This window comes from Gobio gobio, assembly GCF_949357685.1.
Source record: "Gobio gobio genome assembly, chromosome: 9".
In the NCBI taxonomy this organism is placed as follows: Eukaryota; Metazoa; Chordata; class Actinopteri; order Cypriniformes; family Gobionidae; genus Gobio; species Gobio gobio.
In genome coordinates this window covers 7234626-7252671 of record NC_137115.1, presented here as the reverse complement: position 1 = coordinate 7252671, position 18046 = coordinate 7234626, and the positions used below count along the sequence as shown (strand labels likewise).

Genomic DNA, 18046 nt, shown 5'->3' with positions numbered 1-18046 from the left:
AGCTCGCAGCATCCTCAAGGACTCCTCTCACCCAGCCCACAGACTGTTTTCTCTCCTGCCCTCCGGCAGGCGTTTCAGGATCCACCGGACCAGGACCAGCAGACTAAAGAACAGTTTTTTCCCCAGAGCTGTCTCTTTATTGAACTCAAACCCCCGTTGATCCACTTCCCTCATAAACTGATAACTCTCCTACCTCACATCTTCCTTCACTTTGTTATTTGCACTACCGACTGTTTATCACAGTAACAACTGTTTACATATGCATCTTGCACTGCCATATCTTAACTGGATTATGCTCATTTGCACTGCCGACTGTATTTATAGTACCAATGTTTACATTTGCATTTTTGCACTGTACTTCTAAATGTAATATGCAACCACTTTCCACTGCACTTTACACTTTTTTTTCCGGATACCCTAATCCACTGCTATTCCTCATATTAGCCTAACATATTATTGTATACTTCTATCTGTAAAATTCTGTTTATAGTAATAGCCATCTGTATATTGTATTCATAGTACATATTCACCTGTAAATTCTGTTTATAGTAATAGCCATCTGTATATTTATTCACTGTACATATTCACCTGTAAATTCAGTTCTGTTTATAGTAATAACGTCTCTCTATTTATACATATTTATACATATTCAGTACATATCCATGTCCTGCACTTACGCATCCATTGTATATCCTGCACTTGCTGCTATTGCACTTCTGGTTAGACCTAAACTGCATTTTGTTGCCTTGTACTTGTACTTGTGTAATGACAATAAAGTTGAATCTAATCTAATCTAATCTAATATAGCCCCTTTAAATATGTTAGCTAACATTAAAAGAATATATTCAGAATGTAGAGTTTTTAACACTTGCATGAACTTCTAAGTATTTATTTACTGAATTAAATTGGTCCGGCCCTCTACAACCGCTCCAGTTTCTCATGTGCATGTGGCCCCTTAGGAAAATGAATTGCCCACCCCTGATCTGGATGCTCAGGATTACTAATTGCATGTTTTACACAGTTTATACAGGTAAGTTAATCGGCGTTCTTATAGGCGTTGCTACACGCTGTCACGGTTCATGAATTCATCATCTCATTCTTGTGTGTGTGTGTGTATGTGTGTTTGTATGGGGCGGAGCCGCTGGTTGGCTGATGATCATTACACCTGTCGCAGCTGATCAGCGCTCCAGCTGCAGATCATCAGCGCACCCTATTTAGTCTCTCTGTGTTCTCTTTGTCTTTGTCAGAGCGTTTGTTTGGATGTCTCGTGTGTTCTCCCGCCTGTGCCCGTTGTGTTCCTGCGTTGCCTGTTTCCTGTGTTCCGTGTGCACCCTGGAGTTCCACCATCACCGTGTTCACCGTCGTCACCAAGCTGGGTTGTCTGCAGCGTCCCTGTGCTGCCCGGACCATCTGCCAACGCACCGCTCTGATCCTTGTGGCTTTCTGGTGTCTACCTGCGATCTTCTGCCATATCATCGAGTGATTCCAGTGGCCTTCTGGTTTCTACCTGCGATCTTCTATCTCAATAAACGAGCTTTTACTTGCTATTGTATCCTGCCTTATTTATCCGTTACAGAACGCTCTGACCATTATGGATACAGCAAGTTCATCTGATCTCAACGAGTACCTAACTCACAGCAGTTCCAGAATGGACCAACAGGAGGAAAATCTGGCTGTCACAGGACGAGCGGTGCAGGTATTGGTAGCACAGGTGTCCGAGCTGACCCAACGAATACAACAACTCGTCAGTCCCGCTGTGCCCAGCCCACCGCCGATTCCCCCCCCACACCATCTACCATCAATCGCCAGCACGAACCACGATTACCCACTCCGGAGAGTTACGCTGGTGAGACAAACTATTGTAGAGCATTCCTAACCAAATGTTCCATGTTTTTTGCTCTCCAACCGCTTACGTTCAGCACAGAGGAGTCAAAGGTGGCTTTCGTTCTCACACTACTATCAGGACGAGCTGCGCTATGGGGAACGGCGGTGTGGGAGAACCAACATCGATGCTGCTCCTCGTTCCAGGCACTATCTGAGGAGATGAAGCGGGTGTTTGACCGGGCGGTGGCTGGCAAGGAAGCAGCTCGCCAACTCGCTGACCTTCGTCAGTGTAACCGCTCGGTCTCGGACTACTCCATCGAGTTCAGAACCCTAGCTGCCGAGTGCCACTGGAACGAGGAGGCACAGTGGGACATGTTCCTGCATGGGCTGGCTGACCGCATCCAAAGGGAGATCTTTTCATTAGATCTACCGGAGAGACTCGACGGACTTATTGATCTAGCACTACGGGTGGACGCACGCCTGAGTCGGCTGGAACGACAGTCCAAGACGTTTTTCCAGTCTGGAGGTGTCGAAGGTCCCCAGGCTAGCGGAGGTGATGCGGTCAGTCCCAACATCGATCCCGAGCCCATGCAGGTGGGTCGTGCTCGGCTTTCCCGGGAGGAGAGAGAGAGACGGAGATCCCTTGGTCTTTGCCTTTATTGTGGCAGAGGGGGCCACTTCCTGAACAACTGTCCAGTAAAAGACCAAGCCCGGCGGTAAAGGGAAGGCTACTGTCGGGCGGGATCTCCGTGGATAAGACCTCATCCTCAACTCTCCTTCCGGTAAGACTGCTGTGGACAGCCCGGTCTCACCCCTGTCAAGCACTTCTGGATTCGGGGGCGGAAGGTAATTTTATGGACTTGACTTTGGCTCACACACTGGGTATTCCCATCATCCCACTCAAGGACACATTATCCGTCAGTGCACTCAACGGTCAGGAATTACCACCCATCACGCTCACCACCAGACCACTGACACTCATCACTTCTGGCAACCACACTGAACAGATTTCCTTCCTGCTCCTGGACTCCCCTCTGGCTCCTGTTGTCCTCGGTCACCCCTGGCTGGTCCAACACAATCCTAGGGTCGACTGGGGACATCACACTGTTTCTTCGTGGAGTGAAAGATGTTATCAGTCTTGTCTTGTATCTGCCTGTTCGTCTGTGTCTCGTCCTGTTTTTCAGAAGGAGATGGTGAATTTGTCTAACGTGCCCTCTGAGTACCTCGACCTGAAGGAAGTGTTCAGTAAGTCCCGCGCTGCTTCTCTTCCTCCGCATCGTCCCTATGACTGTGCTATAGATTTACTCCCAGGTAAGTCTCCGCCTAGAGGCAAGCTTTACTCTCTTTCTGTTCCTGAGAGGGAGGTCATGGAGAAATATATTTCTGATTCTCTAGCTTCCAAATTCATCCGTCCTTCCTCTTCTCCAGCGGGGGCGGGGTTCTTTTTTGTGGGGAAGAAGGATGGTTCTCTGCGACCTTGCATTGATTACCGAGGGCTGAATAACATCACGGTCAAGAATACCTATCCTTTACCGTTGATGTCTTCAGCCTTTGAGAGGTTGCAGGGAGCATCCGTTTTCACAAAATTGGATTTACGTAACGCTTATCATTTGGTTCGCATCAGGGAGGGGGATGAAGCAGTTTTCCAAGCACTCGTCAATGATGTGTTGAGAGACATGGTGGACCAGTTCATATATGTTTACCTGGATGACATATTGATTTTTTCTTCGTCTCTCCAGGAACATGTTCAACACGTCAGACGAGTGCTTCAGAGGTTGCTAGAGAATGGGCTTTTTGTCAAGGCGGAGAAATGCGCGTTTCATGCACAGTCTGTTCCTTTCCTAGGATACATCGTTTCATCCGAGGGGATGCGTATGGATCCCGACAGGGTTAAGGCTGTGGTAGAGTGGCCAAGTCCAGATTCCCGTAAGGCCCTACAGAGGTTTCTGGGATTCGCCAACTTCTATCGGCGTTTTATTCGCAACTTCAGCCAGCTAGCCGCGCCTCTGACTGCCTTGACCTCTCCCAGGGTGACGTTCAGGTGGTCCGATACAGCTGAGGCTGTATTCACCAACCTCAAAAGCCGCTTTGTTTCGGCTCCCATCTTAGTAGCCCCTGATCCAGCACGTCAGTTCGTGGTAGAGGTCGATGCGTCAGAGGTGGGGGTAGGTGCGGTCCTTTCCCAACGCTCTGCTTCGGATGATAAGATGCATCCTTGCGCGTTTTTGTCCCACCGTTTGACACCTGCCGAACGCAACTATGACATTGGTAACAGAGAATTGTTGGCAGTTAAGTTGGCCTTGGAGGAGTGGCGTCATTGGTTAGAAGGGTCGGGGTACCCTTTATAGTATGGACGGACCATAAGAACCTCGAATATATTAGATCTGCCAAAAGACTTAACTCCAGGCAGGCTCGGTGGGCACTTTTTTTCGGACGTTTTGACTTTTCTCTCTCGTACCGCCCCGGGTCCAAAAACATCAAACCCGACTCCTTATCTCGAATTTTTGATCCTTCCGAACGCCCGGTTACTCCCGAGTGCATTTTGCCAGAGAAGATAGTTATCTCTACACTCACATGGGAGGTCGAATCGAAGGTCAAATTGGCCTTAGAAGGGGTAACGCCTCCGCCCGGATGCCCACCGAGTCGATTATTTGTACCGGAGAAGTTGAGGTCCGAAGTCATTAAATGGGGTCACTGTTCCAATATCGCTTGCCATCCAGGAGTAAACCGTACTTGCAGTTTAATAAAGCAACGATTCTGGTGGCCATGTATGGCTCGCGACATTCGCAGTTTCGTCCTGGCTTGCTCAATTTGTGCTGTTGGTAAGACGTCTAATCGACCTCCTGATGGGTTACTTCAGCCGCTGGCTATTCCTTCGAGACCATGGTCCCACATTGCGCTAGATTTTGTCACCGCCCTCCCGCCCTCTAATGGCATGACGGTTGTTTTAACCGTAGTGGACCGGTTCTCGAAGGCAGCACATTTTATTCCCTTGCCCAAATTACCTTCAGCCAAGGAGACAGCGGTGTCTGTTATAGACCACGTCTTTCGGTTACATGGCCTCCCGATGGACGTGGTCTCCGACAGAGGTTCCCAATTTGTGTCCAAATTTTGGAGAGAGTTTTGTAGATTACTAGGGGCGACGGTCAGTCTGTCTTCGGGTTATCACCCCCAGAGCAATGGTCAAACTGAGCGAGCCAATCAAGATCTGGAGAGAATGTTGCGATGTTTGGTATCCAAGAATCCTTCATCCTGGAGCCAACAACTCTCTATGGTGGAGTACGCTCACAACGCGTTACCAGTGTCATCCACGGGCCTTTCCCCTTTTGAGTGTAGTCTAGGTTACCAGCCACCTATTTTTCCGAGTCTGGATTCCGAAGTCGCGGTCCCCTCCGCTCACGCCTTTGTCCAGAGGTGCCACCGCACATGGACCAGAGCCCGTGAGACTCTGCTCCAGGTGGGGGCGCGTACCAAGGCTAAAGCCGATCGCCACCGGTCGAAGCCTCCCGTATACGTCGTGGGTCAAAAAGTGTGGCTTTCTACCAAGAACATTCCGCTCCGCTCCGTGTCTAATAAACTTGCTCCCAAATTTATCGGCCCGTTCACTGTCACCAAGATCATTAGTCCGGTGACAGTCCGCCTCAAACTTCCTCCAGCGTACAGGAGAATTCACCCCGCCTTTCATGTTTCCAAATTAAAGCCAGTTTTTCATTCCCGTCTTAATCCGCCAGTCCCGGTTCCCCCACCGCCGCGACTCGTAGATGGGGAACCAACGTATTCGGTTAATCGTATTCTGGACTCGAGACGGAGGGGACGCGGATTCCAGTATCTGGTGGACTGGGAAGGTTACGGTCCGGAGGAGAGAAGTTGGGTTCCTGCTAGGGACATTCTGGACCACTCCCTTATTGATGATTACAATCAGCAGGTAGGTTCTCCTGGGAGCGTCAGGAGGCGCTCCTAGGGGGAGGGGTACTGTCACGGTTCATGAATTCATCATCTCATTCTTGTGTGTGTGTGTATGTGTGTTTGTATGGGGCGGAGCCGCTGGTTGGCTGATGATCATTACACCTGTCGCAGCTGATCAGCGCTCCAGCTGCAGATCATCAGCGCACCCTATTTAGTCTCTCTGTGTTCTCTTTGTCTTTGTCAGAGCGTTTGTTTGGATGTCTCGTGTGTTCTCCCGCCTGTGCCCGTTGTGTTCCTGCGTTGCCTGTTTCCTGTGTTCCGTGTGCACCCTGGAGTTCCACCATCACCGTGTTCACCGTCGTCACCAAGCTGGGTTGTCTGCAGCGTCCCTGTGCTGCCCGGACCATCTGCCAACGCACCGCTCTGATCCTTGTGGCTTTCTGGTGTCTACCTGCGATCTTCTGCCATATCATCGAGTGATTCCAGTGGCCTTCTGGTTTCTACCTGCGATCTTCTATCTCAATAAACGAGCTTTTACTTGCTATTGTATCCTGCCTTATTTATCCGTTACACACGCACACACACACTCGCACGCGTGCAAGCCCAGAAGCCAGATCACTATCGCTTGCGTCCTCACAAAACTTTGTCAATTGTATGTCTTTAAAGGCCTGCCCTGTTAGAACATTGAAGCGATTTTAGATCATCGGGTGTGTATTATGTTGAACTAATGCCTGATATATTGTGACACACAAACATTCACAGACAGTAAAGATCACACGCGTAGAGAGGAGCGCAGAAACTCATTGTCAGCGCTGTCTTGTGATTTATCTCTAAAGTAGCTTAGAAACTCAACCGTTAAAGTATAGATATGTCTACATTTGAAGTAACTACAAACCACAGCTTCATAATTAATAGAGATGGTACGACTAATTCACACACACAATCACTCTCTCATTAATGCATTCAAATAAATGTAATGTAGGCCTACTGTGCTCATTTATCTGTATCTGATGTACAACAAACGGAAATCTGCCCCATAGACAATAACTGCTGAAAGTGAGCTGTTTCCTTCAAGTATTTTAAAATGCACTTTTTCATTAGAAAAAAATATCCCACCGTTAATAGTTGAACATATTTACAGTACAAACCTTATCAGTGAACTATGAGGGCAAAAAAAGGAAAGCAAAAAAAAAGAGCAAAATAATCGTTTATTAATCGCAATCGTGGCAAAATATTCAATTAATCGAGATTTTGATTTGAGGTCAAATCGTTCCAGCCCTAACATTTTTTTATATTTGCATTGTTTTATCTTTGTAATATGGATTATTCTTTTGAGGGGGCACTGCCTCCCTTGCCTCCTCGGAGGAAACGTCCTTGATGCAAAATAAACAAAATAAACACAGGCGTTAGACTATAAACCTACCGTCCACTGGGTCTCATCAACCTACAATCTGAAGACGATTAGATAATCGAACCAAGCCATATTGTAAATTCCGGTTTTATTTAAAATAATCATGATAGGTTTGAGAAATGTGTTTGTTTCAGCAGTCCAATATGTTGAAGGGTTACTTCAGCGATTTAGCATGAAGCTTTGTATCAGTAGAAACCCGGTAGTATATTCAAATGATGGTACTTTCCCCCCTCATGTCCCCCTGAGACGAGAGAATTATGCATTTTATTTCTGGAAAAATCCTCAGATGACGCAAATATCGTCATTTTGCGTCATCTGAGGATTTTTTGGCCAGAGGCTAAAGACTACAGCCAGTAGATGGAGCTGTTCCGCATGTTTTCAACCCGCCCACAGGGGTGAGATCTCACGCACAGAATGTAAATGTGCACGGCCGCTCGGATCGGGCATTAATAACGGAGCGGTGCGGAGCAAAATGAGTGTTTCAACTTTTCAATGAATTCCTATGAAAGTTTAGCTTCCATATGCGATTTGAAAACGGGCCAGACTGGACACGCGCCGAGAATGACAGCCGCGCTTAACATTACCTCAGCTCTGCTCAGCTCTTCGCTCTTGTGATGAATGAAATCTGACTCCTGCTGCGTTTGTCCCATGACTTTCGTTCGCTCACTCACACTTTATTGAAAAGACACGTTCAGTTTTTAATTGTAGTGTCTGTTCTCTAACTGAACGAAATTATTGTATTATTATGAAGATCAAAACGACGGTGGGGCGGTGTAGGGAGTGGCCTCGTAGGGCAGCGAAGCAAGTGCATTCTGGGAGTTGTTGTCTTTCATCCACAATAAATTTCAGTCTAGAAGGCACCAAATTCAAAAATAATTTCACATTTCTACTGCATAAATGACCCAGTTTAAATACACATTCATCTTCCCAGCACTGAAGTGCCCCTTTAACTTCTGGCTCAGAAGCGTCAAGCCCACTCACAGCGCCCCCTCAGATTTTTGAGCAAAAAGTTATTTGAATAATTACATTCAATAACTTAAGTTATAGAGACGATCCTGTCTATCATTTGAATAAAGAACAAATAAAGTTGAAAAAGTATCTCATCTAGGGCACCAAGTGAGCCTCTGGTGCCCCCACAAAAAAGTCAAATTCCCTCATTAACAGTGAAATAACATGAAGCTCACTCTCGAGAAGAATATGTAACATTTATATAAACGATCAGACTGCCAGACAACGGCTTAGTTCAGACTAATCGAATACATTAGCGTACAAGTGTGAAGAGCAACGATAGCATGATTTCCTTTTAATTCCAAACACAGCTGTGAAGTTCCAGTGATGTTTCTTTAACACAGATTTGTGTGTGTGCTCATAGAGGACATATCACTCACCATCCGCCTGATCCTGACAGTGCGAAGCCTTCCTCTCTCTCTCCTCACTGCAAACAGAGACACACTATCATTATCATGCTGTATAGAGCAATGCTGGCCCTGTTCCAGTCCCCTCATGGAGCCCTTCAGGGGCCAGGACTATATTGCACTCATCTAATAAGAGCTCAAAATAGTAAATGACTGCAAGTGTTTGGAGGCAAAGCCCATTAGAACTGTCGACGTTTGAGACTGTTCACAGACACAGCAAACAACAGCACTTAGTGAGCACATTTACAAACTTGTAGAAGACACTACCAGCTCTAATATGACAGAATGCGATCCAAGTTTGAGCCAAATTTCTTGTCCTCTAACTGCGGCCGTATTCTCACGAGGGGAGCTGCAGAAATAAGGATTTGGCCAGCGCTCTGGGTTATGGATGAGCGCTTAACATCCATTAGCTCCGGCGTTCTGAGCAAGTCTCTCTAAATGTGCCGCAGTTAGCGTGTTGCCGTTGGATACCTGATTAGGTTGCTGGAGATCGAGAACTCTAGAAAGCCCTCCAGGTCTGCCAATCCCAGACTAGAGGCACTGCTGTTTCCATTTCTGAAACACAGATATGCACATGATAAGATAAATGTGTACACATACACTACAGGTATGTAAAGTCTCTTATGCTCACAAATGTTGCATTTATTTAAGCAAAAATACAGTAAGAACAGTAATATTGTGAAATATAGCTGCAAGCAGCAATTAACGGGGCCAAGCGCAAAGAAGCCAATAAGACATGCCAACATGGCTTCATAATTCAGTGCAAAGGCGCGAATAGACATTCTGCGGTGCGAATGACGCGATTCGTGCGAATGACACAGCACGAATTGAGCGTTTGACGCATGTTTCGCGCGGGTTGAAAAATCTGAACTTTGGCGGATATTTGCGGAGCGTTAACCAATCAGAAGCTTGCTCTAGTAGTGACAACAATGAGGACAAATCATATGTGGACACCCGGAGCTGTAAGATACATCTTCATACTTCATAGAAACAGGAATAAAAAGGATCTTGCTTGAAAGAAAGTGAGTGAGGATGTCGGACAATCTGGTAAGTTGTAAAAAAAACACTATTTACTCAATTTGAGCTATACATAGGGTGATTTCAGAGTGATTTTGACACTTTTTGCCATTGAGATGACTTGGAAAAAATGTCCTAATCACCCTGAATTCAGCCTATTGAGACTGCAAGCTAGTTAAAGCCGGCAAATTGAGCTTATTCAACGTATTTTATATTTATCCATGTCAGCCATTCAACAACAAGACGAGCCGGCTGGCAGACGCCTCTCCCATGACGCAAATTCGCGTCTGTTGTGAAGTGAATGTCACATGCGAATGAAGCGAGTAAACTCAAAATGTTCAAGCGTCCAACTTTGTGCGAATAGCGCGATTTATTCGCTTCTTTCGAGTTTGGTGTGAACGCAACAATGCAAAAACTGCAACAATGAGCAATTAAAGGCATTTTAAGATGATTTTAGGCAAAATGGCAAAACAAATCATACAGTCACTAATAAAATGATTGAATGGTTTATCACTTTTGACCAATAGGTGGCGCAGTTACGAAATTGATGTGGTATAGTCAGAGTGAGGTGATAATGACACAAGCTAAATTTGGTGTCATTATGTCAAAGCATTGCAGAGATACAGCCTCAAGAGTCATTTTTAGCATCATCCACTTCAAATTCGTTGCTGCGGTATATGAAAACAGTTTTGTCTGTTGACACGAAATTAATTACTTTTTGCTGTCATGGTCTGAAGATGTTACGATTCGATTTTGGTACTAACAGTAGGATGTATCCAATTTTTGTTTCTCTGGACCACTAGGTGGCACTGCGCCGAAACGATGCAGGAAGCCTCAGGTCATGGTTGGCATAACACACACCAAGTTTGGTTAGAATATGCTAAAGCGTTGCGGAGATATAGCCTGACTTTCATTTTTGTTGGCACTTTGTCGAATTGTTTTATGCGTTATTCGAGAACAGTTTGACTAATCATGTTGAATCTAATATCGTTTTGTCAGCATAGTCTGAAGATGATCTGGTTACATTTTCGTCTAGGGGGAGTTCGAAAAAGTAGTTTTTTTGGAAAATTCTAAATGGCGGGAAAATTTTCATGACGGAAAATGCAATCGAATCGGCTTGAGCCAAGAAATCAGAGGGAAATAGATTTTTGTTTCTAGCCCTCAAAAGTTATTAGCATAAACATGAGTGAAACTTTGGACAGGTGGTGGCGCTAGAGGGATTGAGTTAGAGACTGCTATGGTGACAGCTCAGACTGTCTTCTATGAATGTGCCAAATTCCACAACTTTCCCGCAAGCGGTTCTATGGCCTGCCATAGACTCCCATGGCAGAATAATAATAATAATAATAGGAACGCTAACGGTTTCACGCCCCTAAATATTATTACAATTTCAAAGAACTGTTTTTCACTGCAATATATTTTAAAATATAATTTATTATCCTGTGATCAAAGCTGAATTTTCAGCATCATTACTCCAGTCTTCAGTGTCACAGTGTTCAGTGCTATTTGCTGCTCAAGAAACATTATTTTTACTATTATTTATTATTGTGCTGTTTAATATTTTTTTGTAAAAGGATTCTTTGATGAACAGCATTTATTTGAAATTAAAAACCCTTGTAACATTATAAATGGATGGCTTTACTGTCATTTTGATAAATTTTTGATAAAAACATTTTTTTGTACCCCAAAATTTTTGAATGGTACTGTATCAAGGTTTCCACCAAAGTATATAAAACTGTTTTCAACATTGATAATAGCATATTAGAATGACTTCTGGAGGATCATGTGACACTGAAAACTGGAGTAATGATGCTGAAAACCCAGCTTTGATCACAGGAATAAACAGAGATGTATAGTAACGAAGTAGAACTACTTCACTACTGTACTTAAGTACTAAAAGGCAGTATCTGTACTTTACTAGAGTATTATTTTTTTCTCCTACTTCCACTTTTACTTCAGTACATATTTTTGATGAGTTTAATACTTTTACTCCGATATTTTTTTATGTGCTGCATCGTTACTCGTTACAATTATAAAAATGTTATGAATCATTCCATTCCAAACCCACAATACCGCGCATGAGAGAGAGAGAGCGCGCGAGAGAGAGAGACAGAGCGCGCGCGAGAGAGAGAGCCCCGCGAGCGCGCATTCACTGTCTTTAAAACAACACGAGCGTCTTGCGCTCAAATTGCTCTCTATTTGTTTACATAGTTAATGTGCACTGTGAAGTAACATATACAAACAATGAACAGCTGTATTTTTATTAACTAAGATTAACAAAGATTAATACAGTAACAAATGTATTGATCATGGTTAGTTCATGTTAGTTATTAGTGTTTGTTTAATGTTAACAAATCAAACCATATTGTAAAGTGTTACAAACAAATCATTTACTCAGAACACCTCTTGAAATGAGAATATAAGTGTGCTTACCCCATTTTTTTTAAGAGTGGTTATAGTAAGATATAATCTTAATGAACTACAGTATTTTCAGGTTATTTATATGACAATATGTAGAAAAATTACCTACCAACATTGTGATTGTCCTTTAGCTTAATCATTTGAAATAATAAAAACAATATGATGTTCAAACTTTTGACTACTTTCTTTAATAACTACATAACACAATACTTGTACTTTTACTTTCAGTACTTGAGTAGTACATTTTAAAATAAACTACTTGCAATACTTAAGTACAAAAAATGTTGAATACTTTAGTACTTCTACTTAAGTGTGGTGCTTAAAGAGCACTTCAACTTCTACTCAAGTCACTTTTTTGATAAGGAACTTGTACTTTTACTCAAGTATGTGTCTCTAGTACTTTATACATCTCTGGGAATAAACAACATTTACAATATATGCAAATAGAAAACAGTTATTTTAAATTGTAATAATATTTCACAATATTACTGTTCACTATATTTATTATGAAATAAATGCAGCCTTGGTGAGCAGAAGAAATGTCTTTTAGCAACATCTTAATTATTCCAAACTTTTGATGGGTGAAGTTACAGTATGGGAACTTTTCAATGCTTTTTCTTGTTGGACCTGTAAGAATGCGAACGATGCAGAAGCTACTCATTTTCTCAGCAATGATCACTAAGGCATGGACAGCAGCGGGGCTTGGAGTAGAGGAAATAGGCATGAACACTGGCATGAGTTTCATTAGCATGGGCATCACTGACAACTTCTCTACCAGCTGATGACTATGAACGCTTGCCACCTGTGCACGTACTGACAACAGCCGGGTGGGCAAGCAGAGAGTAACCTTTCCCCCTGACAGGGCAGAAAGAAAAGGAATGAAGTGGGGGTTAAAGCCGGATGGAAGCGAATACCCAGACTCGGGTAAGTGAGGATGACGTTGAGTTGGCGCAGGTAAGGCGGCATCAGTGAGCGAGGCAGGCTGGGCATGATTCAATCAGCAAGGAGGACTCCCCCACCCATTACATCCTTTTCATTCAAGAGTCAACAGGATGTGACATATGGCACCTGCCTGTCAGTGTGAGGCACATCCTGTCAGGGCTATGTGCGCTGGCTGTGGTGTCTTTGGGCGAAAGCTCTGCTCCAGACTCCAGTCATGTTGTCAGAGCTGTTTACTCAGACAGCTGTGCTGGACTAGACTCGCAAATGGAAACTCTCTCACTTCAGAGAGTTACACTACCTCAGGCACTTCGAGTGTGTTTATACGTGTGCATACAGTTATGTGAAAACAAATGGGTCATTCCTATTATGCAGAACATTTTCATACTCACTGTAAACCCTAACGCTCTAAATATTGTTTGAGTTGGGCAAACTTAAATTAAACAAATTAGTTCAATCAAATGAACTTGTATGAGTATTTAGAACTTTCATTTTCTTTTGAGTTCACAAAACTGACACATCTTAAGTCATCTGAATTGTTTTATTGTTTTGAGTTTTATGAACTTGTTTCTTTTAATTTAGACAAACTTAAATTTACCTGAAACTGGGCTAGGATTTCCATTTCCCAGCATGCTTTGCCATGGCACTCGAAAACTCTGAAAAATGGTTTTACAGAGGAGAACCGTTCTACCCCTTTATATGCTTTTATTGACACCATGTGTTACATGAAGCAAATCAATGTTTTGTGTTGGGATATGAGGATATGAACTGAGAAATCAAACTTGATCTTTTGACATATAAGAGGTCATTGTGTTATGGAAAAACACTAAGTTTCAGGGTGTTTTCACACCAATAGATCGTTTGTTTTGGTCCGAAACAGGAACTTAATTTGTTACAATGTTGCATTTTCTTCTTGATTCGGTTCGCTTTCACAAGGCAAGCTTTCAAAGCGTACCAAAATGTGGTCACGCAAGTCACATGTGAGTAAAACTGTCCTCTTATTGTTCAGAGTATCCTCTGCGTCATCCATCAAAATAGTTGACAACTTTGCTCCATGAGCTTATTGCGGCTTTATTTGTAACTGTTGAGACATGCAAACACTACGTATACAAATGTAGCCGCCATTCCCGCCGTTAAATTATATACAACATTTGCATTAAAGGGTTAGTTCACCCAAAAATGAAAATAATGAAATTTATTCCTCACCCTCATGCATGCCGTTCCACACCCGTAAAACACAAATTCAGATATTTGGTAACACTTTACAATAAGGTTCATTAGTTAACATAAGTTAACATGAACTAATAATGAACTGCATTAATAAAGCATTTATTTATCTTTGTTAATGTTAATTTGGACATTTACTAATGCATTATTACAATCTTGTTAACATTAGTTCCCTTTCGAAAGGGAACTCTCGCTGCGTCTAGCTGACGCTATGGGGAACGCCCTCGGCGTGACTGGTGTCTGAAGCTACTATCGAATCACGGCAAAGTCTTTGACCGACGTCAGCCCATGACGTCATCAACGTGCGACCCGGAAGTATAAAAGGGCGCCGTGCCAACACATACACATCTTTCTCGTCTTCAGGGACTGTCTGTTTGAACTGCTATACGAGTTAAAGTAAAACAAATTCAATTATTAATACACACGAGTGTGTATTTACTGCCTGGGATCAAGAGCATGCACAGTCAAGTTCATTTGAAGTTGTTTGTGTGTGAGTGTGAGCGGTTTTCAATCTGAGATCGCTCCACTCTAGTCTGGCTTTTTTTTTTTTTCTGAGGGAAGAAAGTTTGGCATCTGGGACTGGATGATGCTGTCCCGCTCAAGCTGAGGCTGAGCGTTGGCATACATCATGGGTTCTCAGATGCAGCTCGCCGATCGTCGCGACGATCTGGCGGCTAACGAGACTAAACAGCAAGTGCTCTTAGGGATGGCTGGTGAGAGTGGTATGAATCCTCTCAGCCACCTTGACCGTGTATGCTGAGCTGATGAATGTTATGGAACGTGCTACGGGCAGGCTGCTGCTGCCATGTTGGCGCGTTAGAGGAGAGATCGCTCGTAGTAGATTGCACGATCGATTTCTCCTTGGCCATAAACCATCAGCTCAGATGAGCCTTCCATTCCTTCTTGATCTTCTTACAGAGATCGAGAGGGCATGGAAGAATCCATATTCTACCCAATGTTCATCAACATCAGCGTTTTAACTTCGCTGATGTCGAGGGGATAGGGGAATATGGATATGTGTTGAGGCTACCGACTGGCGAGGAAAGTTTGCGAACTTTTCTCGCGTTTCGTGGGCATCAACACTGAAGAGCTCAAACTCTGCCTTTCTAAATCACGTTGTGCTTTAATGGCAGGGGCATACACGGCAGCAGGTCAGGCTGGTGCTGCTTTTCACACCATGGCGGTGTTTCAGGCGTACCAGGCGGACCTGCTGGAGGATCTCGACCAGGGGGCCGGGCTGTCCCCTGAGGCGGTTGCTGAGCTGCGCCGCACCACAGATCTGTCTCTCCGGGCCACCAAGCAGACTGCTGCTGCTATCGGCCGCTCTATGGCGGCTATGGTGGTTACGGAGAGGCATCTGTGGTTGGGCCTGGCTTATATCGGGGAGAGATAAAAGGGTTTTCTCTTCGATTCGCCGGTTTCGCCTACTGAATTTTTCGGCACCTCCGTGTAGGCGGTGGTTGGAAAGTTCAGGGAGGCGAAGGCGCGCTCAGCGGCATTTAAGAATAAAACATGCATACCGCTGAGATCCGCGCCCCCACCCAGGCAGACGGGACCTGGTCCTTCACGGTCTGAGGACCGTAGGCAGGACCAGAGTGCTAGCGTCTCCTCTCGTGCCCCCCCTCCTTGGAGGAGCAGGGTACAGAGGAGATGGGATTCCCGCGGGAAAAAGGATGTAAGGGAGGTGATCCAGGACAAACGTTCTCAACGAAGGCGTTGGTGATGGATCACTTCCCTTGAGGGCGATTACATCATAGCCCTCTCCTTTTTCCTTTTTAATGACTTTTACCCAGGCGCTTCTTACATCAGGCCTGAGGCGGGCCTATGGTGAGTAGAACTATGTTCTGATGGCCCGCCCGGACTTGCTCAGTGAGAACGCCCCTTTCAGGCATTCAAGGGCGGTAGAACATGGTGGTGAGAACCGCACAATGAGTCTTCGCTCAGCATGCCGCAGGTGAGAGTGGTCATTTTTGTGTGTTATACTAAAAATATGTATTTCTTACAGACCCCAGGTTCCTGTATAGAGTTGGGTATTCATCAGAGAGAACTGTCTATTCCCCTGCTTAGTTAGGCTTTAACACAGCACCATTATCTGGGCTATGTTTGTGAGCGTGTGTTGGTTTTCCCTGGTTGGTCAAGATGGCGCCAGATAGGCCACCGCTTATGGTTATCAGAAGATGGGCCTCCTCTCATTTTGAGAGTAGTGTTTAGGCCGCCGCTCTTTTCTTTGAAATGTTTGCGGATTACTAGGCGGTAGCACACTTTTCTGATAGAATGTAGTGTTTGTCTACCGCCTAGGGTTAATATGTGTCTTCGGTTCCCTAAGCCACTACAGGTTGGATTAGTTTGCCTCTGTTACGACTGAGCGCTACGGCGTCAGTTGGTATGTGGATGAAGGAGGCGCGTTGCTGAGGCACCGTCACCTTTTTGTTGTACTTAGATCGGAGGCCTCCTCTCATTGAGAGTCGTTGGTTTTAATAGCAGTCAGTTTGTTTGTCTGGCAGTTATTTCTCGTTTTTTTGCGAAACTCGTACAGCTTGTAGGCTTCTACAAGCCTCCCTGGAACGGGTCCCCATAGTAATGGGTAGCTATCATGTGTTAGGCCTCAGCAGGCCTCCATGAAAACGAGCCGTAGGGTCTAATATTACTACAACCCACATTTTTCAATATGGCTGTCCCAGTTAGCAGGAAGGATTGCACCGTTCTCAAGAGTAAACGGTGACAGTGGTAGGCCTTATCAGGCCTCTAGTAAGGCAGGTGACAATGCTTAAGCATCAAGGTACTACTAGCCTAGCTGGCTATCAGGTTAAATAGGGGTAATACGCTCTCCTGAAGGTCGGCTGTCAATTGTAGGCCTCAGTAGGCCTCTTGAACAAGGCGCATTATCAGTTGGAAGGCCTCAAACAGGCCTCACTGGAGGTATGTACCGATGTGCGCATCAGGACAGCTAGCCTGGAGGCTATCAGGTTGTAGGCCTCATCAGGCCTCCCCGAAGGCCCGCTGGTAGGTGTAAGGCCTTATTAGGCCTCCTTGAGGGTGAGCTCTCAGGTTGTGATCACTACCAGAAGCAGGTTGTAGGCCTCATCAGGCCTCCCTGAAAGGCCTGCTGTTAACTCTAAGACCTTACTAGGCTTTCCTGAGGGTGAGTTCCCAGATTGTGGTCGCTCTCAGAGGCAGGTTGTAGGCCTCATCAGGCCTCCCTGAAAGCCTGCTGTTAATTCTAGGCCTTAATAGGCCTCCCTGACTCGAACAAGGTAGTAGGCCTCATCAGGCCTCCCTAAGGTGTTCCTGGGGTCCAGTCATCTGAAACAGTTAGCACGCATTGCAAACAGGTAGCAGGCCTCTCCAGGCCTCCCTAAAGGCTGCTTATCAGGTAGTAGGCCTTAATAGGCCTCCCTTGAGGGCGAGTTCCTTAATCAGGATGCTCGAAAAGCCTGCGTAGCTTGACTGTCGAGTCCCAGATGGTGGTCACTCGAACGAGGTAGTAGGCCCCATCAGGCCTCCCTAAGGTGTTCCTGGGACCCAGTCATTTAGCACGTATTGCAATCAGGTAGTAGGCCTCTCCAGGCCTCCCTAAAGGCTGGTTATCAGGTAGTAGGCCTTAATAGGCCTCCCTTGAGGACGGGTTCCTTAAACAGGATGCCCGACTAGCCTGCGTAGCTTGACTGTCAAGTAGTAGGCCTCCATTAGGCCTCCTTGAGAAAACAAGGGTAACCTCAGCAGGCGGTATTGCTGTCAGGTAGTAGGCCTCACTAAGGCCTCCCTGAGGACGGAGTCCCGAGCCTGGATGCTTGGGTTTCCAGCATGGCTTGCGGTTAGGTAGTAGGCCTCTATAGGCCTCCCTGGAATACCCGCTATCAAGTAGTAGGCCCACAGGGCCTCCTTG

At 45.2% G+C, this 18046-nt stretch overlaps 1 protein-coding gene across 5 annotated transcripts in view; it reads right to left on the bottom strand.

Moving 5' to 3' along the window:
• The window catches only part of sphkap (SPHK1 interactor, AKAP domain containing), a 259654-nt gene that overhangs the window by 17155 nt on the left and 224453 nt on the right, over positions 1-18046 (bottom strand). For all 5 annotated transcript variants that reach the window (XM_079825691.1, XM_079825693.1, XM_079825692.1 and 2 more), the window contains 2 exons: positions 9028-9111; positions 8530-8576 (listed from right to left, as the gene is read on the bottom strand). In XM_079825691.1, coding sequence (XP_079681817.1) covers positions 8530-8576; positions 9028-9111 — 131 coding nt within the window. The remainder of the gene's footprint in view (positions 1-8529; positions 8577-9027; positions 9112-18046) is intronic.